The sequence below is a fragment of the Calonectris borealis genome, chromosome 19, assembly GCF_964195595.1.
Source record: "Calonectris borealis chromosome 19, bCalBor7.hap1.2, whole genome shotgun sequence".
In the NCBI taxonomy this organism is placed as follows: Eukaryota; Metazoa; Chordata; class Aves; order Procellariiformes; family Procellariidae; genus Calonectris; species Calonectris borealis.
The window spans coordinates 11,823,966-11,845,965 of NC_134330.1; the positions used below are offsets into that span (position 1 = coordinate 11,823,966).

Genomic DNA, 22,000 nt, shown 5'->3' on the forward strand with positions numbered 1-22,000 from the left:
AGAAGCTGGAGGAGTATTTTGGTGTAAGCGCTGCATTGGAGAAATGCTTTTTGGGTTTGCGCGATTAATCATGAATGTCTTCCTTGCGATGTCATGTATCTTCATCCAAGAAGGGTGAAAAGGAACCGTGCAGTTGGGGTGGGACCCAGCCACCACGCGGTGTCTGCCTTCCGAAGCCCCCAGCTTGGACTGGTCTGCATAGAGACGTATAGGGGCAGACGTGTGCTTTGTGTAATAGGTGAGGCGGTGGCACAGCCTCCTCCAGCTGGAGGTTTTGGAGGAAAGCGGTCGTGGTCGTGTTTCTGCGCTGAGCTCAGTCCTCTCCACATGAAGAGCAGCTGAGTGCGGAGCCCCGGGGGAGTGCTCACTGAGACGGGGGAGCCCAGCAGATTGAATGGGGACACTGATTTTCCTGTTCTTGGACAAAGCCTAGGACACAACACGCTACCCAAGTCCCGTTTTGGGTACCGAGGGGTCTTTGGCAGCTCAGACCTGAATGAAGGAGCGGGGGTTGAGTCCTGATCCTCCAGCTCGGTGCTTTAACCGGGGCACGGCTTGTTGCTGCGTTGAGCTGAGAGTTGCGTCTGAGGCAAAGAGAAGTTTGTTTACCTGTGAAATTTGTTCGCTGTGATTTTTATGCTAGGTGGAGAGGAAGAACATAACTGAAAGTCGGCCGCTTTGCTGCCCTTGAGAAAAAATATATTCACGTTAAAAAAAGAAAAGTAAATAACATGTTCCTGTTAAGTGCCTGTTAGTTATACATATTACATCTAAAAGTAATTATCATTTAATTAGCAGTCTAGCAACAGTGGAAGGAGATGAAGTTACAGTTACATTGCTGATGGCAAGCGAAGGGACGTATTCCTGATGAAGCAATTCCTGCAGAAGCGATTTGGACTGGCCCTTCGGTGAGCTCAAGCAGCACCACGGAGCTGAACCCACCGGGGCCGGGGGCTGCAGCGAGTGGGATGACGGAGACCCGGAGGTGGTACCTGCCCACTGCAGGTTTTCCATAATTGTTTTTCCAGGAGGAATTAGATGCTCCCATTTGAAAACCAGTGGGATTAGGATTAGATATCAGATTAGATGAGCATGTGCAGTCTTTGGCACCCAAACTCTGGTCTCCATTGCAGGTATTTCTAAGGATAAACATTTGGTCTTTTTTTCTTTCCCTTTTCCTCCATCCGCCAAATATTTTGTTATAATAAGTCAGGGATCAGAAATGCCAAAAGATCACGCGCTGGAGGAAATAAAGTACAAGAAACCTTTCACCTTTATGGAGGTGAAATCCCAGCATCCGTCTGCTCTTGTATCACTGGGATTTTTGAAGTGGTGCAAATGTAAATCCTTATGTCTAGGACTACATAAAAACATTGTCATCTTGAGGAACTGGGAAATGGTTTAAAGATGTTTGCTGCCTAGCTGTGTGTGTTAAATCCAAGTATCCAGGAGGACTGGTGAAGGCACCTCCGTTCTGCTCAGAGCTGCCCTATGAGGTAGATTTCAGTTGCTGCCAATTAACAGAAATGAGGTTTTAAACTACTTCTGGTGAAACTTTGAAGCAGTCCCTGATGTTGCCTGGGGAGTTCTGCGTCTCTAACGTGGAATAAATAGGTCTGATTTGCATAGACAAACACTACTGTTCTAATGAAAAGTTCATGAGAGATTGAAAACCCCTGAATAAGCTGTTTAGGAGGGTGCTTGCCACTTGCGTTGAAGAGGCGAGTGATAGTTAATAGTAGGAAGAGACCGTGACCTCCTGTTGGTTAATCTTTAAAGGTATGTGCTGTCCTTACCTATCCTGCGTTAAGTAAGAGCAGCTTTCCCGTGCATGGCGTGGTGGGGAAGAGACTGATTTACTCTCATGTCCCGGCTCAGATTAAAATTGCAAACTGCTTTGTTTTGCTAGAATTTTATCTCATGTTGGTTAACGTGTTTTAACTAACAAGATGTAAAAAAACATCTATTTTCCTAGCGGAGACAAGGCTTTGTGGCTTAGCTCCTGGGTTTGATTACAAGATGTACTCCGGCTGGATAATTTCTGTGCAAGTAAAATGTAACAGCAATTTCCAGAACTGCTTTGAGCTTAAGACCTTTAGGGGACCAGTCTTATAGGAAAAGTGAAACCAGTAGCTAAATACTGTGCCTTTCTGACTCTTCATCCTTGCTAATCTGTGCTCCCCTTTGTATTCTGTCTTGATGTGCAATAGCTTTCCAGAAAGGGAAAGTATTTTTCTTGCTTTCTATGCATTTTTCAGTGGCTTCCAATATGAGCCAGTGCACATATAAAAATCATGCTCTGTTTTATCTCAGCCTCTAAATCTGAGACTCTGTGTCTCCTCTCCTATAGGACTGTGCCTAATAAATCACTATGAGCGATCACTATTATTTCCCCCAATTCTGCCTTTGTGAATAAATGGGACACCATTAAGGCTCAAACCCCTGGCGTACTGATGTTTGCAAACGTGCAGTCGTGCTACAGTGGCTTTCGGGACGGAGCCTCTTTCACCTGGGCTCATCGCTGCAGGCCAAAGGCTTCGCACCGAGTGAAAGACTGGGTTTCCCCCTGAGTGCCTGTCTCTGCACTGCCTCCAGGAATAGCTCTGCAACTGCCATTAAATCAGCTAAAATGAAGAGCCATCTTTTAAGTACATCCCAAGGGAGAATCCTGTAATTGCAACTGTTTCCTCAAAACCATTCCTGAACAGAGACTGAGACCCATTTTGAAGGGTAATTATCAAATTTACTTTCTCCAAGGTGACTTCTTCAGGTCTTGTGCTCTGAGTTACCATTTTTAGACCCAAAACTGCACACCTCAAACGCGGTGGTGCAGCATTGCTCCCCTGTGTACGCAGAGAGAGCGGGACCGGGACCATCGGGAGTTAGCACCTTGCTCTATTGCCAGCGCTCGGGCGAACGATGGAGAACAGCCCAAAACGCCTTAGCGTGTGCAAATTCTCATGACCCTGAGCAAGGCTCGCTCCCACCTCACAGCCGTCGGTCTGGAGGGGTTTCTCAAGGTTGGTGTGTTTTGCTGGGGTCCCAACAAGATGGTGGGGCAGTTGGCATGTGGCCTAAGTGTCTTCTGCTTCCGACTGGCTGTGGAAATGGGGTAAACCCTGATCCATGTAGCGGAGATCTTTGGGGCTGGAGTTTCACTTCAGCTGACAAAATACATGGAGTTGGGGACTATTACTACCTGCATATGAGCGTTTTGACATCCTATAGCGGCACGGGCCGCATGAAAACCTCTGCTAAAAGTGCTGAAGAAAACGGGACTATAGAGGTGGGTGCTCAGGCATCCCATGATTTTGAGTGCTGGGACATCCTTGGGTTTTCCAAAACACACAAGGAAGGAAAATGCTTTTAGGCAATTACCTTGGCAGCAATTTTTATCCTGGAGGGGAAATTTTACAGTTACGTTACAGTCCTGAAGCTTGGACGTGTAAATAGAAATCCGCTTTAGGCTGGGCTGTATCTTAGCACACCGTGGGCACCATAGGGGTGTGCATGCAGCTTTCGTTGCTGCTGCTGGCTTAAAGCAAGGCTAGAAACAGCAAATTGTGTGCGTGATTCCTCGTTTATAAGGTTATTAACTACCAGTGCTTTTTTCACCATAGATGACTTAAATTGGAGGGGGATCTGGCGTACATAACAATATTGGTAGTTAATTTGGCAGCTCCAATGTAGAAGCTAAATCGCTAAACTGATTTGTAAATGCTTTTTCTCAAGAGCATCTAGGTATTACACTCATCTGATAGATGAGGAAACTGAGATACAAAGAAGTTAAATGCTTTGCCTGAGGTCCCAGAGTGAGTCTCTTCTTGACGTGGAAATCGGAGCAGGCATACAACAGCGACAAAGTCAAATCTATCTTGAGCAAGGTCACAGACACGTGCAGACGTAATAGGTATTTTAAAAAATACATAGTTTTCACAGCTTGTGTGCCATTAAAAGTTTGAGTCATATTAATCTCTAGTAAATTCAGAAAAGGCATTCAATCTAGCATCTCTTTTATGTGGTATCTCTTATTTTTAATTTGTTTCGCAGATTCTGTAGTACTTAGCAACAGCGGGAAAATAAACCCATTTGAAACAGACAATTAACCAAGGTCACTGGGGCAGGGAAGCTAGAATTATTCAAGAAACAACTATTGCAGATGCCATCCTGGGGATAATATTAAGCAAGGTACGCTGCTGTGGGCTAAAATGCCGTTCCTTCGTAGAAATTTTATTACATTCTCGTGAAAGACATCCAGCTTTTTATCTGCCCAAGCCATTACATGGGCAGTGAAGGGAAGCTGAGAGCGTGGCTCCTGCCTGACTCCGCATCTGCATGTAGATGCCCCGCTGTAGGAGGCAGAAGCAATATACATATCTCCTTTGAAGCTGTGCTTCATGTGTGACATTAGTTTTTGGGCTGTTGTGATCAGCATCTTGCCCTCATGCTCACGCACTGCTGCTAGCTGCCTCCCATGGCTGTCCTGGCACTCAAACACTCTTCCATTACTGCAAACATCTTAAATTAATGATCTGAAGTTCACTTTTAAAGCAAATACCGCTCCACAGCGTGCAGCCAGGCCCTGTCTGCGCCGCACGTTTGCTTTTGGGAGAAGCTGGGACGGGGTGAGACGGGGGCACCGCGTCTTTGCCGTTGCAGTTGAGGAGCTTGTGGGGAGGAGGGCTGCGAGGGCCGGCACCGGGCAGGAGGGTGCCAGCTCATCCTCTTCCTCGTCCTCTTCCTCGTCCTCTTCCTCGTCCTCTTCCTCGTCCTCATCCTCGTCCTCATCCTCGTCCTCGCTGGTGCCCCCTGGATGTGACTGAACCCTCTCTGGGGACAGGGGAAGGGCGCAAAGCGTGGAGGTGGGGTAGGGCTGACGCAGATGGCAGGCAGGCCAGGTTTGCCTTCGGGCCTCTGGTTCGCTCTGCCTGGCCCTGCCGTTTCCCCTGTACAGAGAGCTGTGCCCTGGCGTAATCTCATTCCAGAGGAGAACCGGGTTCTTTCCACCTCTGGGCTCTGCCTGAACCTGTGCGGTCGCAGCCGCGCCACTCCACGGGCCCCGAGAGCCAGGTCAGGCTCCAGGGGGCAGCTCCAAGGATGCGGGTGGTCACCAAGCTGAGTGCAGCTGAAAAATGGGCTTCTTGTCTTCCAATTAATTTTTAATTTCTTCAGTCAGCAGAGACGCTGCCCCTCCGCCATCCTGGAGCCATCCTGCTGCGGTCAGACTGGGCCCAGTGCGTGGTCTGCGGTGGGCTGGACCGGCCAGGACGGCAGCCGGAGCGGGAGGGCTCCAGCCTGGAGTCCCTTGGCGAGGCCGAGCAGTCCCCGAGCCCCCGGCACACGGCTTGTGCCAGCGGAGCGAAGGGGTTTGCGGGGTCTCTCTCCTGCACGGTCTCTGCTGCCCGTGGGCAGGGTCTGATTAACCCTGCCTTGTGACCCGAGGGGTCAATCCTTAATGCCATGTACTTGTATTTGACTTCTTTTGCTGCAAACCTGTGTTACACATCCCGGTCTTTATTTATTCTGCAGTATGTTCGCTGTACCACAAATGTAGGAGCACAGAGGTGACAGCACTGACCGTTGTTTCTGTTTGCAAATTGGGTCCTTAATTTCATCTAAGGCCAAAAGAAAAACAAGTGTTTTATCATAGAATGCTATGTCAAAATAAAGATGGTGTTCTCCCTTACCCTGGGATAGTTAGGGAAATAACTGATAGGCTACTGTTTAAACCCACAGGTTTAATTTGACCAAATTTGATAATTGACCTGAAATTTTCTACATATTATGAGTTTGGTAAATTTAGACCATAAAGCTCAGAGCCTCCCAGCGTTTGCTGCTGAGATGCTGGCTCCCGCCAGTGACCCCCAGCTGAAACGCAGAGATGCAGACGGGCAGCAGAAGTGGGAAATCGTACATGTTTCAGACACGTCTGAAATCTCAAAATGGAAAATAAGATGTTTGAGTTTGGTGTGTTAAATTCGGAATAGCAAATTTGGGAGAGGGACAAATAACACCTTTCTGGGCAGGTAAAGGACCACCCCCAATGTGCTAAATGTGGTGCTGTGTCTCCTAAAGCAGTGGGAATGTGTTGTTGAAGGTAGAGCAGCTCCATGATTGAAGTTTATTAAAAACAACAGCAGTTTAATGGAAACTGGACACCCCAGCAGTTCTTAAAGTACATTCTCAGCCTTCCTGCGCTCAGCGGTATGACCGCTAATTATTTTTTTAATATCTTTTTTCTACATATTTTATAATTTGCACTTTAGTATAAAATTGGAAGCAAAATCCAATTGTGTAGGAAAATTAATTTCCTTGAATTGAAGAAGCAATCTACTTGAGACTTTTTAATCATTAGATGGTAACTGTGCACTAAAGAAAGGAAGACCATTAAAGTAACTTAATAGACTAGGATAAACGTTTTTTCCCTGTATCTTCTTCATCTTTATTTAGAGATTCATGCTGAGGATATTTCATAAAAGCTGCTCTTCTCGACCTTTCGTCACTTATTGTATAGGGGAGCCAACCAAAATAATGGCAAGGAGCTAACGCTGTGGATTTCTGGATACAAAACCAGTAATTCTGCTAAACGTCTCTGTTCATCCTTTTCTGCCAAACTCTGCTTTTCCTTTCTCATTAAAAAAAGAATAGCTATCGGGACAAATAAAAATGCATTTAGCTGAGCTGAGCTGTGATTTTTAAAAACAAACTGTGTTAATGCTTTTAATTAAGGGGCAGAGGAACAAGAGGCTTTATCAGCTCTTTGTCTGCAGGCCATTATTTCATTGCGGATGGGCTATCTATTATTGTAAACGTCCACCTTTTTGAAGGATTTACTACAAAATCAAATGGTGTTTTTATTTAAATTGTTGAGCGCCGCTTGATTCCTCATTTATTTAATATGGAGGCATTGTTACAAAGAAGAATGTAGCACTTAATTTGTATTGCTTGAGGGACCTCAGATCCGCTCGGGAGCGCTGCTTTGCATGCTTCACGGTATCGTGTGTTGAAAACAGAATGTGCAGCAAAATGAAGAAGAGGAAGATTTGAAGGTGAAGTTACAAAATCCCAATCAGGCTGTTTCCAAGAGCATTTTGGAAAGGATCAGTGACTCTGCGGTCTATAAAGTGAATTCATGTTGCAAAATAATGATGAAAAAAGCTTTCTTGGGGTACGGCTCCCACGCATGACTGTTGAGTGGCTTCCAGTTCAGAAAACCTTGTTTATCTCGTGGTGAGTTCCCAGTGATCCAAATTACTGGATCAGAAATGCAGTTTCATTTGTCTCAGACTTTCACCTGGATTTTTTTCTGGATTTAACTGATCTGAGTGCCTTTAGCAGACCTAGCAGGTTTCAGCTGGAGGAGTCAAAGGTTCCTGTGCTCCCCCACACCTATTCCCCATGGAGGAGATGAACTGGGTTTTCATGCTCCGTGTAAAACCAGAGCAACTTACCCTTCTATTTAATTCCAGGCGGTAATCTAGGATAATGGAGCTATTAGATTTGGCATCTCTAACGTGGTTATCATTTCAGAAGGAATTGTTTCTGCTAATGGCAGTTAACTTGCTACAAATAAAGCAATGGAATTGAAATCTTAAGTACTAGAGTGGCAGCAAACCATGAAACATTATACCGCTTATTGGAAGGAAGGCCGAGCTGGCTGTCAGGGAAGAAATCTATTGGAAAAAACCCTCAGATGGATTCCAATTCTAACTAATTTAATATGGCAGCAGCATTCAGCTGTTCTACCAGTCTATTAAAAGTATTAAAATGTCTATAAATAATAATACTTAACCGGCTAGAACTCTTCATCGCAGGAGCTCAAGGGTTTCAGAAAGATTAATTTGGCCGGCTTTTGGCGGAGCCGAGCTCTAAGGTCCCTGGGGGTTATTGAGCCCCACAGCTGCCTGGGGTGTGTCGGGGACCCGATGCTCCTCCGGCAGATACGGGCGTTTTGCGTGGTGTGGATGGAGAGGTTGAGTGTGGGCCTGATCCTTGCCATCTGTAAGCCGTGTCTGGGTATATCCAAGCGTGCGTTCCTCCTCTGCAAGCCATAACTGCTTAGTTCAGCCTTGAATGTGCTCCACAGCATGGACAAGCCGTGAAATGTGCTTTGAGCCAGGGCTTTGGGGCTGCCATTCAAATACATGATCCCGTTGTCCCGTTTCTACCTCAAGACCAGGTTCCCCCTGGAGAACAGGCATTTCTAAGTGGTGTGAGATTTCCAGGTGCGTGGGCTACCGCTGGTGTTACACCCTGCAAGTCTTCCCCAGGCAGCACAAGGCGAGTGTCCCCTAGGCCCAGGCGAGGAGCTGCAGAGGTGATGGCCACCCCATCCTGCATGGCGGAGCTTCCCCCTGCTCGAAGCTTTGAGCTCAGGGTGGGCAGGGAGGGTCCCGTAGCTCCCCGAAAGAGCAGGCTCTGGCAGTACTTGGCGTGGCTTAGCTGTAAAATTCATTGTCTCCTCCCTGCTGATCCCCCTAAGTGGATCCTTGTTTTTTTTTCTTTCCAGCGTGGATTCAAATGAAAGCAAGTTAAAGGGGAGAATGTTTTTTGTATTTCTATTTTAGTACAGAAATTATCCCAGGGGGAAACTTTCCACGTACCGTAACCGCAACAGATTCATGTATCCCCAAGCAGCAAGAGCATAATGATATGGTTTTGTTCAATGCCGTGCTCTGTGGCAAAGTGTAATTTTATGGAGAGTGTCACAAGTGTTTAACCACTCAAAAAATACCCCCAAATGTGATCTCGGCTTGCGTGAATCAGAGCAGCATCCTCATCTCGGGGAAGCTGTATCAGATGGAGACCTGGTCCAGCATTTTGCAAGGTAACGAGGGAGGGACGGTGCGTGTGCACGTGGCAGCCAGGTCGTTAGTAAACACAACCATCTATTACATCCTTGAAATTGCATAGTTATTATAAATTAACCCCGACACTGAGTTTTTCCTCAATCTTTCTGCTACTATATTGATGTCAGTATTGTTAGTACTGCTCTCATTCATCTCTCTTCGTTTCCCTGGCCGGACACTGTGCTTGGCTGCTCCTGCAGGGCTGGAGCCGAGCAGCACTGTTAGCTGGAGGGCACGAGGTTTCGCAGGATGAACGCGGACAACTTGATCTCTAACCCTGTCGATATTGGTGGAACTGGGCAGGTGACACAGCAGATGTTTCTGCAAGCAGTTGTCTTGAGTTTTTAAAGAATTTCCTTTTGCAAATTTGCAATTTACCTTGTCGCTAGTTGATAACGACTCCTTTGTGATGTATAAGAAATGTCCCAATCGGAAACCTTGTTTCACAAGGCACCGTAAAAATTAGTGCCTGTCCTGAAGTCTACTGTGTTACTAGACATGCTAGAAGAAAGTAAGAGAAAGGAAATGCCATTATTATATTTCCTTCACAAATGGGGAATGGAAACCCCAAGAATTTGTGCCCTTGCCCATAGACACACCAAGGTGTTTGCAACAGAGCCAAGACCTGAAGGCTTTTCAGTAGTTTAATCCTAGGAAAACTCTTTCTCCAGTCTACACAGTGAAATGAACTTAAATTTTGGACAGTTTCATTGCAGTGGTAAAATAATATCTTAAAAGGCACAGAGCTCACTCATTGCTGCAAAGTCTCTGAGATAACTTTGCAGAAGTTAGCGCTCGGTCCATTAAAAATTGGAAAATGTCAATAATTGTGCATTTCTGTTGGTTTTCTTTTCACACAGGACACCAGCGATGATCGGTTGCTCGTTCGTTGTGCACAGAAAGTTCTTTGGAGAGATTGGGCTTCTCGATCCTGGGATGGATGTGTACGGAGGGGAGAACATAGAACTTGGCATCAAGGTTTGTGACACGTTTGTGAGAAAAATTGCACCTAATAGTATGTAAGGAACCCAAAGCAACACTTTAACAAGTTCGCATAAACAGTTATTAGAAAGCTTCAGGGGAACTGAGCATTGATGTGTTTTATAGCATTTTAATTTAAGTTTAAGGGGAAAATTACTTGCTTTTAGGGGGGAGTGCGGTTTTTATTTTCTTGGATGCTTATCTGTCTGACCTGATGCAAAAAAGCTACTGAGATGGAATGGCATGCCAACATATACAGGCCCTGGTCATGTTGTCGTGCCGTTTCTGTAAGTTATAGCTATCTTAAATATGAGCAAAAATATAGTGCCGTTTTTGTCATGTGAACAGTCTTACGGAGGTTGGTGGGACTCATGTGAGTATCTCAAGAGGGCACAAAGCCTGAAAATATTTTTCAGGCATTTAGCATCTGCAATGAAAATAAGTTCATAAATAGGCAAAACCTCCTTTTTGAAGTGAAACACTAATAGCCATGTTTTTAGAGCTGCCTCAGTGCATCTGCGCAGACATTTGTCCTTACAGAATCCACTGTGACAACATCACTTGATTACTATGTACAATATTAGATGTGGCTTAGTGATTCAAGTGTTTACATACAGTGAAGTGATTCATAAGCAATGAATTCAGTGTTCAGAGGCAACTTGGGATGGCAAAGTCTATGGAGATTCTTCCAGGCGTGAGTACAGCACTTGTACGTTAACAAGCTGATAGGGAGAGGCTTGAGACTTATAACTGGAAAATTGAATTGACTGCGCTGTTGTAAAAATGAAAAATCATTGTTCAGTTCATAGATTTACCAGAGGATGTTTGCTTTGCTGGCAAATCAGAGAAACTTAAGAAATCTATTGTTATTGGCTATGGGGAGCAATAATCTCACTTAAACAAGGGAATAGAAATTAAAGGCTTTAAATATGCCACATAGCTCTTCTCCATATGAAGTAATTATTGCACATCATCATGCAGCTCACTTCTTTGGTCTAGAGAGATCCTGCTTTAAACCAAGCTTCTCTTGTGGCTATCCTTATTTGTTTGTTTATGGATTTTTTTTAATAATATTGTGGAACTAGCCTTCTACAATTAGTAATTCAACCCATCCGCTAGGTTTTCGGGGGATTTCATGGAAGATTGGCTTCTTAACTGGAAAAATAAGATGGATGTCTCAGGGACAAGTGATGAGCATATGTCCTCTTCCTCTTCACATGCTGAACTTTTTAGAAAGGCTATCTAATAAACATCCTTTCAGAAAAAAATAATCCCTCTCTTCCCCAAGTGACTTTCCCAGGCTTGCATTTCCAACCCATATGTTTCCCTGCTGTTTGCCCACTCATACGCTGTGTGTTCTGGTCGAGGTTTTAAAAACATTGGTGGTTTTGAGAGCCAAAATACTTAGGAAATCAGCCTTGTAAGACTATGTAGAAAGTAGATTTTCAAAGATTCCTGAGCTCAAAAAATCCGTCTGTGTGCAGGTGTCTTATCTAGCGACCCGGAGCTCATGGGCACATCAGTCCCATTTAATACACGTTGGCTGTTGTGTATGCAGGTCAGGTGGCTCATACGCAGAGCGGTCCTGGAGATGGTGTGTCTGCGATTGCCAGATATTTGAGTTCCACTTCATGGTAAGATTTCAGTTATGAATAGTTTATCCAAGGCTAGTCGTCGGATGTGTGAGGAAGCAGAGTCTCGTTACGGATTCAAGCAGATGTCGGGTCTCAGGTGGGTGTATCTGTTTCTAATAGTCCTGATGTACAAAGGTTGCCAGCCCTTCCTCACGTGCCTGCAACCTGCCATGGCTGGGTCTGTAGCAGCCATGTCTCGTTACCAGTAAAGTAGGACTCTTTCTTAATAGAATCTCATTTTAAAGGATCAACTCGAAGAGAAAATTATTAGGGTTTTTGTGGGTGTTTTGCTGTTTTGTCTGGTAAGTGGCTGGCTGTAGTCGGAAAAGTAATTTGGTGGTTCCTTGTTTGTTTCAGTGATTCTTGGACGAAAATCAATACAGAAAGTATTTCTTTTCCTTTTGATGCTGGTGCAAATTCCATCATCTTTCTGAGAATCATGTGGCATTTTTTAAACATTATATTCTTGTATTACCAAGAACGCTCAAAGAACAAAAATGAGATAATAAACCCATTGAGGCTACAAGAAGGACATGGAAAAATTACAGTGTTTCAGGCAAAAGCACAGGCTAACTCTATTCTGGTAAAATTAAATGCAAGTAATCTGAATAACAAACTGAAATAAATAATTGAGAAGGTTGGGCTGTCCTAACTTAGAAGGGCCAAGGCCATATACTGTACGAGAGTCTTGCTTTATTAATATGCTTCTAATATTCTAAAATAAGCTGTACTGTACCTATGTGCGTTGAAATATATGGGCCATATGTGTCTTTCAGTTGCTGAATTCAGTTAGCTAAACGAGAAGGCTCCTGCATGAGCCACTTAAAAACCGAAACCCCGTTACTCACATTCACAAAGGTGGCTCTGGGCTTGCTGCTTTCTCTGCTTGCTGGGAACACGCTGGGATTGCTCAGATAATAATAATAAAGCCATTAAACATGTTGCTGCCCCAGGCAAATTCCTGTTCTGCTTGCGGGGTAGCTTTGGCCCTGACAAGGGGAACGTGCTGTTCTCCGTATTCTTGTATTTTCTTTTATCGCACTGGAGTGTCTCCAGAAGGTTGTGCTTATTCACTCCTCTTGTCCCTAATGTCCACTACTTCACTTCCCGAGGCAGAATTGAATCTAATTCCCCTTTTCTTGGCAGAGAGCGGAGAAGTGTTTGCTAAGCAGGGCAGTTTAGGCTAATATTTCAACTGAGAGCTTTTCAACGCACTTTTTTTTTCTTCCCACCCCCTCCTCCCCCCCAAGTGTGCCTTGCAATCAAACGATAATAGCGCCAGGTCTTTCTTACGGTGTTGACAGCCGCAAGGACCAAACATTTGACCTGTTCCTGCGTTAATAACCCCCCAGCAGACCGCTTGTGGAAATCTCATCCTCGCGCCCGGCTGGTGACCAGACGCCGCCGGTGGAGCTGCTCTGTGGAGACATCTCGTCCCTCTCTCGGTCCTGCCGTAGGAGTAGGGGGAGCAGGAGTTGCTCCAAGCTCCCAGCGCTCGTCCTGGGGAGCGTGCGGGTGCCGTGGGCCAGAGCCTGGCCCCTTCCCCGGGCCCAGCTCTTGGTCCCAGGAGGAACAACCTGCTCACTCTGAACAAGCTTTGAGCCAACTCTTTTAACCCTTTGCTGTACTGAGCAAGTTTCTGCTCTGATTTTATAAGGCTGGTGTCCAATTTCCACAGCTTGAAAGTGTTGAGGCTGCTCTGGGTCCCCACCAGCTCCACGTGTGAATTTTGGCACAGAGGCTTCTGACCGTCTCTGTTCCTTCTGTGGAAAATTTCTGGTTTATTTTAAAACTGTTTGTGGCCCTGGCTTCTAGTGACTGTGTGACTAAGCAGGAAGACTGCTTTTGCTGCATGTCCTGCTTTTTCTCTGCAGGGAGGTTTCATGGGTTTTCATGGTTAGTCACAGACATTCACTAAAGATGCTCCATAAAATTGCACGTGTCTATTTGAATAAAGATGCAAAAGGCTATTGTGTGACTGTTGCCATGATTTCAAAGTCTGGGATGGGTTACAGGGTTGTTTTCAGAGTATTTTGTGCTTCTGTCATGCATTGCTAATTAAACTTATTTGAGTTGTCTTTTAGAGATGAATTTAATCAATAAGGATATTATTACTCCTTTGATGGTATCATTTGTACAAATTGTCACTTGAAGAAGGCAATTAACTGAGAATGCTTATTAGCTGATCCATCCCACACCTTATTTGTATACTAAGAATCGATTATTGAATTCATTAAGAAAAGCACAATTCAGGGATCCCTTTGAGGTTTAATGACTGACTCGTGCTACTTTTTACTATAAATGTTAAATTGTCAGAAGTTTGCTTTGGATCTTTTTAAACTATTTCCAGAGGAAAAGCACACCATGTCCTCTTAATATCCTATATTTTTTTCCCCAAATTTGTCATCTGGTTTCAACAGGACAGATCTCTGGTGCCGCCGAGCCAGCAGTTGTGTGCGTGGAGCAAACAGAGTTGTATCCATGTGCATAGCTGTGAGGGCTGGGAATATGGAGCTTTGAAAATCAAACGGGTACAATGAGGGATTGAGCATATTTTTGTTAGTGGGAATTTCTTTAATAATCAGACTCTCATCCCGCAGCCGCTTAGGCACATAAGTAACCTCATTGCACTGGCAGTGACATTGATCCTCTCCCAGAGGGTACCATGCCTGTGTACCCTTCAGTCTTTCAGAAACCCTTAAAATAGATTAAATAGCATTTTAACAGTACAAATCTCTTGTGTGCGTTTCATCCATGAAGGAGCCCATTTTGTTTATATGAGTACGATTATTCATATGCTGAAACGTTGAGAGGGTCAGGCAAAAAAAAGGAAAGCCATCAAATAGGTATATTTAGATACCACGAGGGAGCTTGACTCTTTCTGCATTCAGAAAATCAAATCCTTCTCTTCCTGCATACATTTACCATAAAATTATGGCTGTATCTTTTTGTTAAGAAGAATACAGTGAGGGTATTTCCAGTAAGCGTTTCTTTCGGCATCTGTGGCTTTGTCGGGTCTGAGGCGAGGGATGGGCAGCCTGTGTCCAGTCCTATGGGAGGCAGAAAATGCCCCCCACGGGGTGCTGGTAGGGAGCAGAGGAAGGATGTCAGGGCAGGGCTATGAGTCATGAGAAAGATGTTTTAATTTTTTTTTCCTCTCTTTTTGTAAAAAATACATGCTAGCACAGGCTTGCTTTCCCAGCTCAACTGGGAACACAGGCTCCGGCGCTCCCAGTGTCTTTATATGACATTGTGCACGTCTCTAAAATGGAGAGTGATAGACGCGGGCATAATGGGGAGCACATAAATAGCATTGCTGGGTGGATATTTGGCTAGCTTTCTACTTGCGTGAACCTGGTATCTAAATAGTTAGTACCTGTCATCTAAATGTAGAAATATCCCTGGTTAGGATGGAATTTATTTTTATAATGTCAACCAAACCCGCAGACATCTAATATCAGGTGTCACATTTTGACTCTGCGACGTGTGTTACAACATTCATTCAAAATGTTGTTTTGCCGGGGCTTTTTGTTTGATCGTCTTCAAATGTCTCTCTCTTTCTCAGTTCTTCTGATTAATACATTAAAGTCTGGGTGCAGGCAGAGATAGCTGATGGTAGGCAGCACCTGAAATCCCTTTTTAACCACCCTGTCCGTCAGCGCCTGGGCGTGAATTACAGCGTTCCTCCGGTGACTGTCACGTCTGCTGGCTTCGCCAGCGCGCCGAGGCTTGCAGGATGCGGCGCGTGGTGGGATGCGGGAGATCTGCGATGACGCGTTGTTACATTTTTTATCACTTTGAAAAATAGGAAGCTGAAAAGCATGTAATTTATTCATAAGGCTTTATTAGGCTTGTGAGGGTTCACTGAGACGCAGTAGTTAGGGTTGAATCAAGTTTCTCATGATGTGCAGGGTTTTTTTCCCTGTCTGCACCTAGCTTTGCTGAGACTGAATTAGTCATGAAATTACACATGCGGCAGCGAAGAGTTTTTTTGGGAAGTGTGGGAACAAATCAGCCCTAACTTCTGAGGGAAGGACTTTGAGGGGCTCAGATAGGGTTTGCTGCGAGATGCTTCCCAAGCTTTATTTTATGGTTGGTTGCAGGAGGTGTCGGCGCATCTGGTTGCAAGGAAGGAGGGGACGCGCCTTTGACCAGTTGAAGGCTTTGGGGTAGAAATACCAGATATCAGTTGATTATCTGGGGAGTATGTACCGTTCAAATATCCACTCTCTTAACATTTCTGGGAATTTATACTGAGGAACCTGCAATCTTCACAAAGTTGGTCAGATGCAGGTGATGCAGAAGTCAGTGCCGGTGGTGGAAGATGCCCGAGTGGGGTTGTTGGCAGGAGGGGAAGGGGATGAAATTCTGGGCTTACCTATCAGGGAAAGAAATTTTGCAGTTAGAGCAAGACCCAGTTTGAAAAGTTGGGGGCTAAACCTTAGGTAAAACTAACAGGGATTCACTAAAGGCTGGGGAAGTTTTATTTAACAGACCTTGGAGTTACGGTTGGCCCAGCCTGATCTGCAGGACGAAGCTCTGTGGGGATGGATCACATCTCCCTCCTCCATCTCCAGGCACAAGAAGCCTCCCGGTAGCTGGAGCAGCCGTAGCAGCAGTGGGTTTGATGCAGCTATCACAGACCTGCCTAGGGCTTGCCAAGACCCCAGAGGCTCCTGCAGTTTAGGAAACATTAAAAAAAAAAACCCACACCCCAAAAAAACAAAGAAAAAAAACCACTCCACAACCCAAATCTGCCAACAATATAAACTCAAGACCAGCTTTTAAAAAGTATTTTATCAGTCAGGCACTGAAATTGGGGCTTAAGGCTGTTTCCAAATAAAACTAAAGTTAAGTTGGAAAAAAACAAGAGGCAGAGTAGGACTGACCTTGGAACAGATCTTAGCAGTATAGCTTTAGAAATAGTGATACACCAGTAATACATTACCTTCGTGTACAGCCACAGTCTGTTTATTTGTACCTGTATCCCTGTTAGAGAAGTCAATTTTGCTCCTCAAGGTGGTTGTTGTGTGGTTGGAAGAAATATTTCCACCACTGAACAATATCCAATCACTGCCGGCATTTATTTTAAGAGCAGGAATCAGTACAAGCATGAATTCAGATCCTGTGTTTGGAATTTTAGTTGTCAGCTCAGTATTTACTGTAGGTGCTTGAAGATGCTTTATAAGAAGCTCCGGTGTAGTTTTCCAAACTGGAAAAATACTTTTCATCACAACCGCCTCCATGGAAATGGAGCCGTATTTTGATTATTTTCTAAACAGGTATAACCTCTGCGCCGGGAGCCGGAGAGCAGCTCGGCTCTTACCGCCACGGCGCGTGGGTGGTCTATAGCTATCCCTCCTCGGGAAGGGAGATCGCGGGCAGGCAGCCGCAGAGCTCCCCTCTCTCTCTTTCCTCGTGATAGAAGATGATTTGTCATCCCTGCCTGTTGCCCGCTGACAGATGGGGACAAGTAGAGGGGGGAAGGGACCGCTATTTTCACCCCGCTGGATTCTAGTGTGTTTACTGACACGTTGATTTTTGTGCTGGGAAGACACTGATCATCTTTGCTGGGAAACATAACTCCTGCCGTGCGTTGCGGTTGAGATTCACTGGTGGATGAAGAAATCCATTTTAGGACTCAGCCATGCCTTATCTTCACTTGAAACTCTGGCAGGTGTCAGCTTTTTACTGATTTCTTCCCAGGATCCGTGCCTCTGGCAAGCGGTGGTTAGGGATCTGCCAGATGTGCCAGATGTGGATCGGGGCCTGGGTGGAGAAAGCCAGATGTGGAGAGCAGCCACAGCATCTCCATAGCTAAAAGGGCTGCAGAGAGCAAGGGCAAGTGGCCATGCAGGTTCGTAGAGATGAAGCAAGGTTTGGTTTATTTATGCTTTTCACCAGTGGTTTTTAGAAAGTGGAGCCTAAATCCTGAGGGAGGTTCTGCAGCGCTCATCTTTGGCCTAACTCTGCTCCTGTTGAACAGAGCCGTTCCCGTGTTGCTCTTTCCACTGAATTTTGAGGAAATTTGAATTTCCACTGCTATAGGGTTTGGACCACACTCACATTGTCCAGTGAGGTTGTTCCAAGGGCTCCTCGCATGGGTGCTCACACCCCTGCCCACATCCAGGCTGTGGGCATCTCCAGTATCCTCAAGACAGGCTGATTTTTTTTCTATCACACGCTGTGTTTCTTGGGCGTGACACCCATCCCACAAGTCCTTTAAATTCTCCTGGGCTACCAGCTCCCCATCCTCTGTGGAGAAAGACATGGCAAAGGAGGCACCCCGAGTCTCTGACTTTTCACCCTTTCCTGCGTGTTGCTCAGGGGTGCATCCATTCTTGGCCATGTTACCTCAATATTTTATGTGGAAATGCCTGAACCCTGCTAGGCATAGGGCTCAGGGTGCCTCACCATCCATGCTTTGTAATTGTGGGTGTTGGGATAAAACACGGCAGATAAATAGCACCTGCTGCCAGCGCGTGGTCTGCTCTGACATTTGCGCCATTCTGGGCCCTGGTGAAGGTGTTTGCGAGACAGGTTTGGGTTATCTGGCAGTCCTGGCTTTGGTGCTCAGGCGATGGTTTCCCTTCATCTCTGACCCCACGGATACCTGCGGTGCCTTCCCATGCACCTCCTCCAGCCAGCCCTTGCTGTTGGGAAGGCTGAAGAGACTTTCCCGTAGCAGGAGACATTTCTTGGCCGGCTGGGCAGGGGCATCAGGGCGCACCGAAATGTGGGAACCAGGTTGCATCTTCGGAGTGCGTCAGCAGGCGTTTTAAGGATTGCGTGGGCCAGAGGCTTGTTGTGTTGGCGTTCACCATAGGCTGGTGTGTCTGGGAGGCACAGGGGTTGGTACGGGTGATGCCAGCAGGCTTGGCACAGCCATGCTTTGTCTCTCACCCTCCATGTTCTTGCAGGGAAATAAATTACTTAAGTCCTCTTAAACAGCAGCGATGGGTATGAGCAGCTGAAGAAGGACTCCCATATCGTTTCAACTGACATATTCCCCTCTGTACTGCAAGGCACATTGATTCGCTTCTTTATTAGCCCTCTGGGCCCTGCTGAGTGGAAGCCTTCCCGTCCCCCGTTGCCTGGGCCGTGGTCACATTTCCAGCACTGAGCGCTCGTTAATGTGGGGATGATGCATGAGCCGGAGCGGTCCTGGCTCTCCAAGTGCCTGGCGGCTGCAATTTGGCCAGGAATTGCTGAGATGTAGCAAAGTTCGGCCCCCTGAAAGCTGATTTTGTAGCATCGCTCCCTGGAGGACAACTGTCCTTTAAAGTATTTCTGGGTGTCTAAAACAATAATTCTCTGAAATTTGCTTTCTCCTTTCACTCATCAGTATACAAGGTGAGCAGCAGCACATTTACTCTGTGCATGTGCCTGGGATGTCTGCGTTATAAATTACCCTATAAAACAAAAAACAGGCTTGTGTCTTCCTAAAAACCAACTCCAAGCCAAACTGAACTTTGTCTTCTTACAAAAAACACGCTTGGGAAATGCCAAGAGAAAATTTGACGTGAAATTACACACCGATAAATGAGGCTCATAATAAACTGAGATGAGAAATGAGGTTTTTTTCATCCCATTATATTCATAAAGCTTTCAGAAAGCTCCCTGTTCATCATGACTGCAAAGGCAAGGGGTTTTGTTTGTCTTTTTGTCTGTCCTTTCTTCTGAGAAGACTAGCTTGTGATGTGCTTGCTGGGGCTGTGGGACACACAGATCTCTTCCCTACCTCATCCAGAGCCACCGAGTTGATTTTATCACTCTCGCTGGCCTCCGGTGACTCAGGCAGGGCGATAGCCTCAGACCTGGGAGCGGTCCTGTCTCATAATCACTGAGCATTGGGGTTTTTCAAGGGTAAGACACTCTTTTCATTGACTACAGATTTCTCCTAGGCCTGAGGATTCTTCCTGGTGAAAATGTAATCAATGCCGTTACACTCCTGTGATTTTCAACCAAAAAAACTTGTAGTTAGAAATTCCCAACCAGCTTTTAGTGTGTTCAGTGTCTCTGTAAGGCCTTGCAGTCATCCTCTCTCAAGGACTTTCAGGTCAAACCTGTTCATTTTTAGAAACGAAAGCACTGTTTTCCAAGAGCCCCTGCTGCAATCGCAGCCTTGGCTCTGAGAACTGTTCAAGCCGTATTTCATTTTCATCTGAACTCCTCACCAATACAGGACGCAGTTAAAAGGCAGCCGACAGCCTGAGACCATCTGCATTTCCCTGCCTATGTCCATCCCGCTCTGCCGAGTCAGCAGAAAATTATAGTAACAATAATAGTTTTCACGACCAAATATTGCCCCAGCCCTATAGCGAGGCCAGCTTCGCTCCCAAATTAAGAAAGGCCTTTCCACCCTGCACGTGCCCTTCAAGCATCCCAGTTTTGCTGGAAGACCCTGCATCACCTCCTGGACTCCCCCTTAAACATCGGAATCCTTTTGAGACCGGTACCCTACTCTTTGGGATTGCTTTATAGCACTTTCTGTTATGTCAGCTTCTGGCCAGGTTTGATGGATTGTGCCATGTTACACTCACCCGTTCCTCCAAGAAATTCAGGCCAGCGTGTTTGTATGCCAGTCACCTGCCTCCTGACCTTTCGCTTTTCGGTGTTACTGGGCGTGATTTGCCGTTGGGCTGTCTCAAGCTCCAGCACGCGGTGAGTACAAAGCAGATGTAAAACGCTGAATAAGGATCTTAACACTTGGTACACGTTCATGCCCGGCTCCGAAGCTTTGCAGAAGCCCCTGGAAGATCTCTGCCTCTGGCAGATCGTGCTGTGTCCAGCCCATGGCTTACTTTGATCTGAACAAATCCTATGTACTTGAGCTTGTTTTAATATACGTGAAGCTTCATTGGGGTAGGAGTTGTATCATCTCATGTGTTCAGAAAAGTTGTCGGTGCCTTTGGACTCAACCAGTATTAATGGCAGTGGTAAGAAGTATCAGCTTGCTCAATCTTCTTCTCAAATTAGTGGGCTCACTTCTTCCACAGCTCTTTCAGTACTGGCAGACTTGAGTGATGGCTTCAGTGCGACAAGGAGGAGAAAATTCCCAGCAAAATTCAGTGGGAACTAATCATTTATCTCCTTCAGCCATCCTGGAAAATCTCCTCTTTCCTTTTGTGACTAGCAAGAGCCCGGCGCTGAATGCGTGTCCCTTGATGTGATATCACTTGAGACTTGCCCTGTGCATCACTGAGAATAACAGTGGAAATAACGAGACGTGATTTGTGTTTCCCAGTGCATTTATCCTTCAGTCTAGTGTGTCCTTGTGGTGCTGGATGGAGACTGCAGAGGTGGTGCTCTGTGGGACTCATTTTGAACAGCATTCACAGTCGGAGCTCCCTGTAAAGTGAATGCTATCGCAGCAGTGAACTTTCTGGCTTCCCCGCGGTGCGTTTATTATTCATAGCAAGACTATTGCCTCATAGGTGATCTAATCACTATGATGCACTGCTGCCGTAATGCATAAAAGGTAATTAACCCCAGTAACACTGCACACAGTTTTTATTCATCTCCTTGACTTCGGGGTTTTCCCAGGAGTCCCAGGGCAAGGGAAAACGTTGCAGCTTGACCTCTACACCGCGGGCTGCCTCCTCGGCAGCATCCTTGCACTGGTATTAAGCTGCCAGCCAACTCCCATCCTCAAATTCTGTAAGAGTTCGGGTGGTTGACCAAAACGTCCTTGGCTTTGCCTAAAAACTCGGCCACTAAGGTATTAGATACCATGGAACTAAAGTATATATTAGGTTTTTTCCTGCACTCAGGATTTTAGCAATATTTTCAGCGTCCAGTCTCTACCTGAGCTGGTTAGAAGCAGCCGGTCCAGGAAGCTGGTGAGGCAGATCAGGGAATAAAATGAATTCCACCTTTGACTACCCAGGCTGTGATCCAGCAGAGCACTTAACTTCCAAGGACCGGGGCAGTCGTCTGCATTTCTGTGGCACTGTTGCGCCTGCCTAAACGTAAGTGCTTCTTCAGTGCCTTTCTGGATTGAGGCCTCTAGAGCTGAACTTGAGCCATAAGGGTTAATATTTTCAAAACAAAATTTGTCACTGGAAGAAGGTGTTGTTTCTCATCCTTCCTCCCCTTGCCCCCTCCAAACAGTTCATCCATTTTATGAGCTAATTAACTCATCTCGCTTTAAAATACAAGTGCATCCTTTTTGGATTTTGTCATGTGTCACCACCTTCTAGTGAGTTATTGTGTCTTATTTGCACAGAAAATACTGGGAGAAGACACCAGGAAGGAAACTAACCTGTTCATTGAATAAATTTATACCTAAAGCTTCAATAGCAAACCCATTATTTCATATTCATCTACAGACACAAAATACGTATTAATTAACCAAAGTACTGCTAGTGGGCATATGCAAATGAAGCCAAGATCACCCTTTCTTTTGCATTTTTACTTTATTAAGAAATACTGCTTTGTGCTAACTGCAGTTCCTTAATATCAGATCTGTTCCTTGAAGCTCAGTGCTAGGACTGAAAAGAGAAAGAAAATCAGAATTTCCTAGCGCTGCAGAAA

The 22,000-nt window shown here is 45.6% G+C and overlaps 1 protein-coding gene across 1 annotated transcript in view; it reads left to right on the forward strand.

Moving 5' to 3' along the window:
• The window catches only part of GALNT17 (polypeptide N-acetylgalactosaminyltransferase 17), a 215,053-nt gene that overhangs the window by 126,916 nt on the left and 66,137 nt on the right, over positions 1 to 22,000 (forward strand). The window contains exon 6 of the mRNA XM_075169018.1: positions 9,710 to 9,827. Coding sequence (XP_075025119.1) covers positions 9,710 to 9,827 — 118 coding nt within the window. The remainder of the gene's footprint in view (positions 1 to 9,709; positions 9,828 to 22,000) is intronic.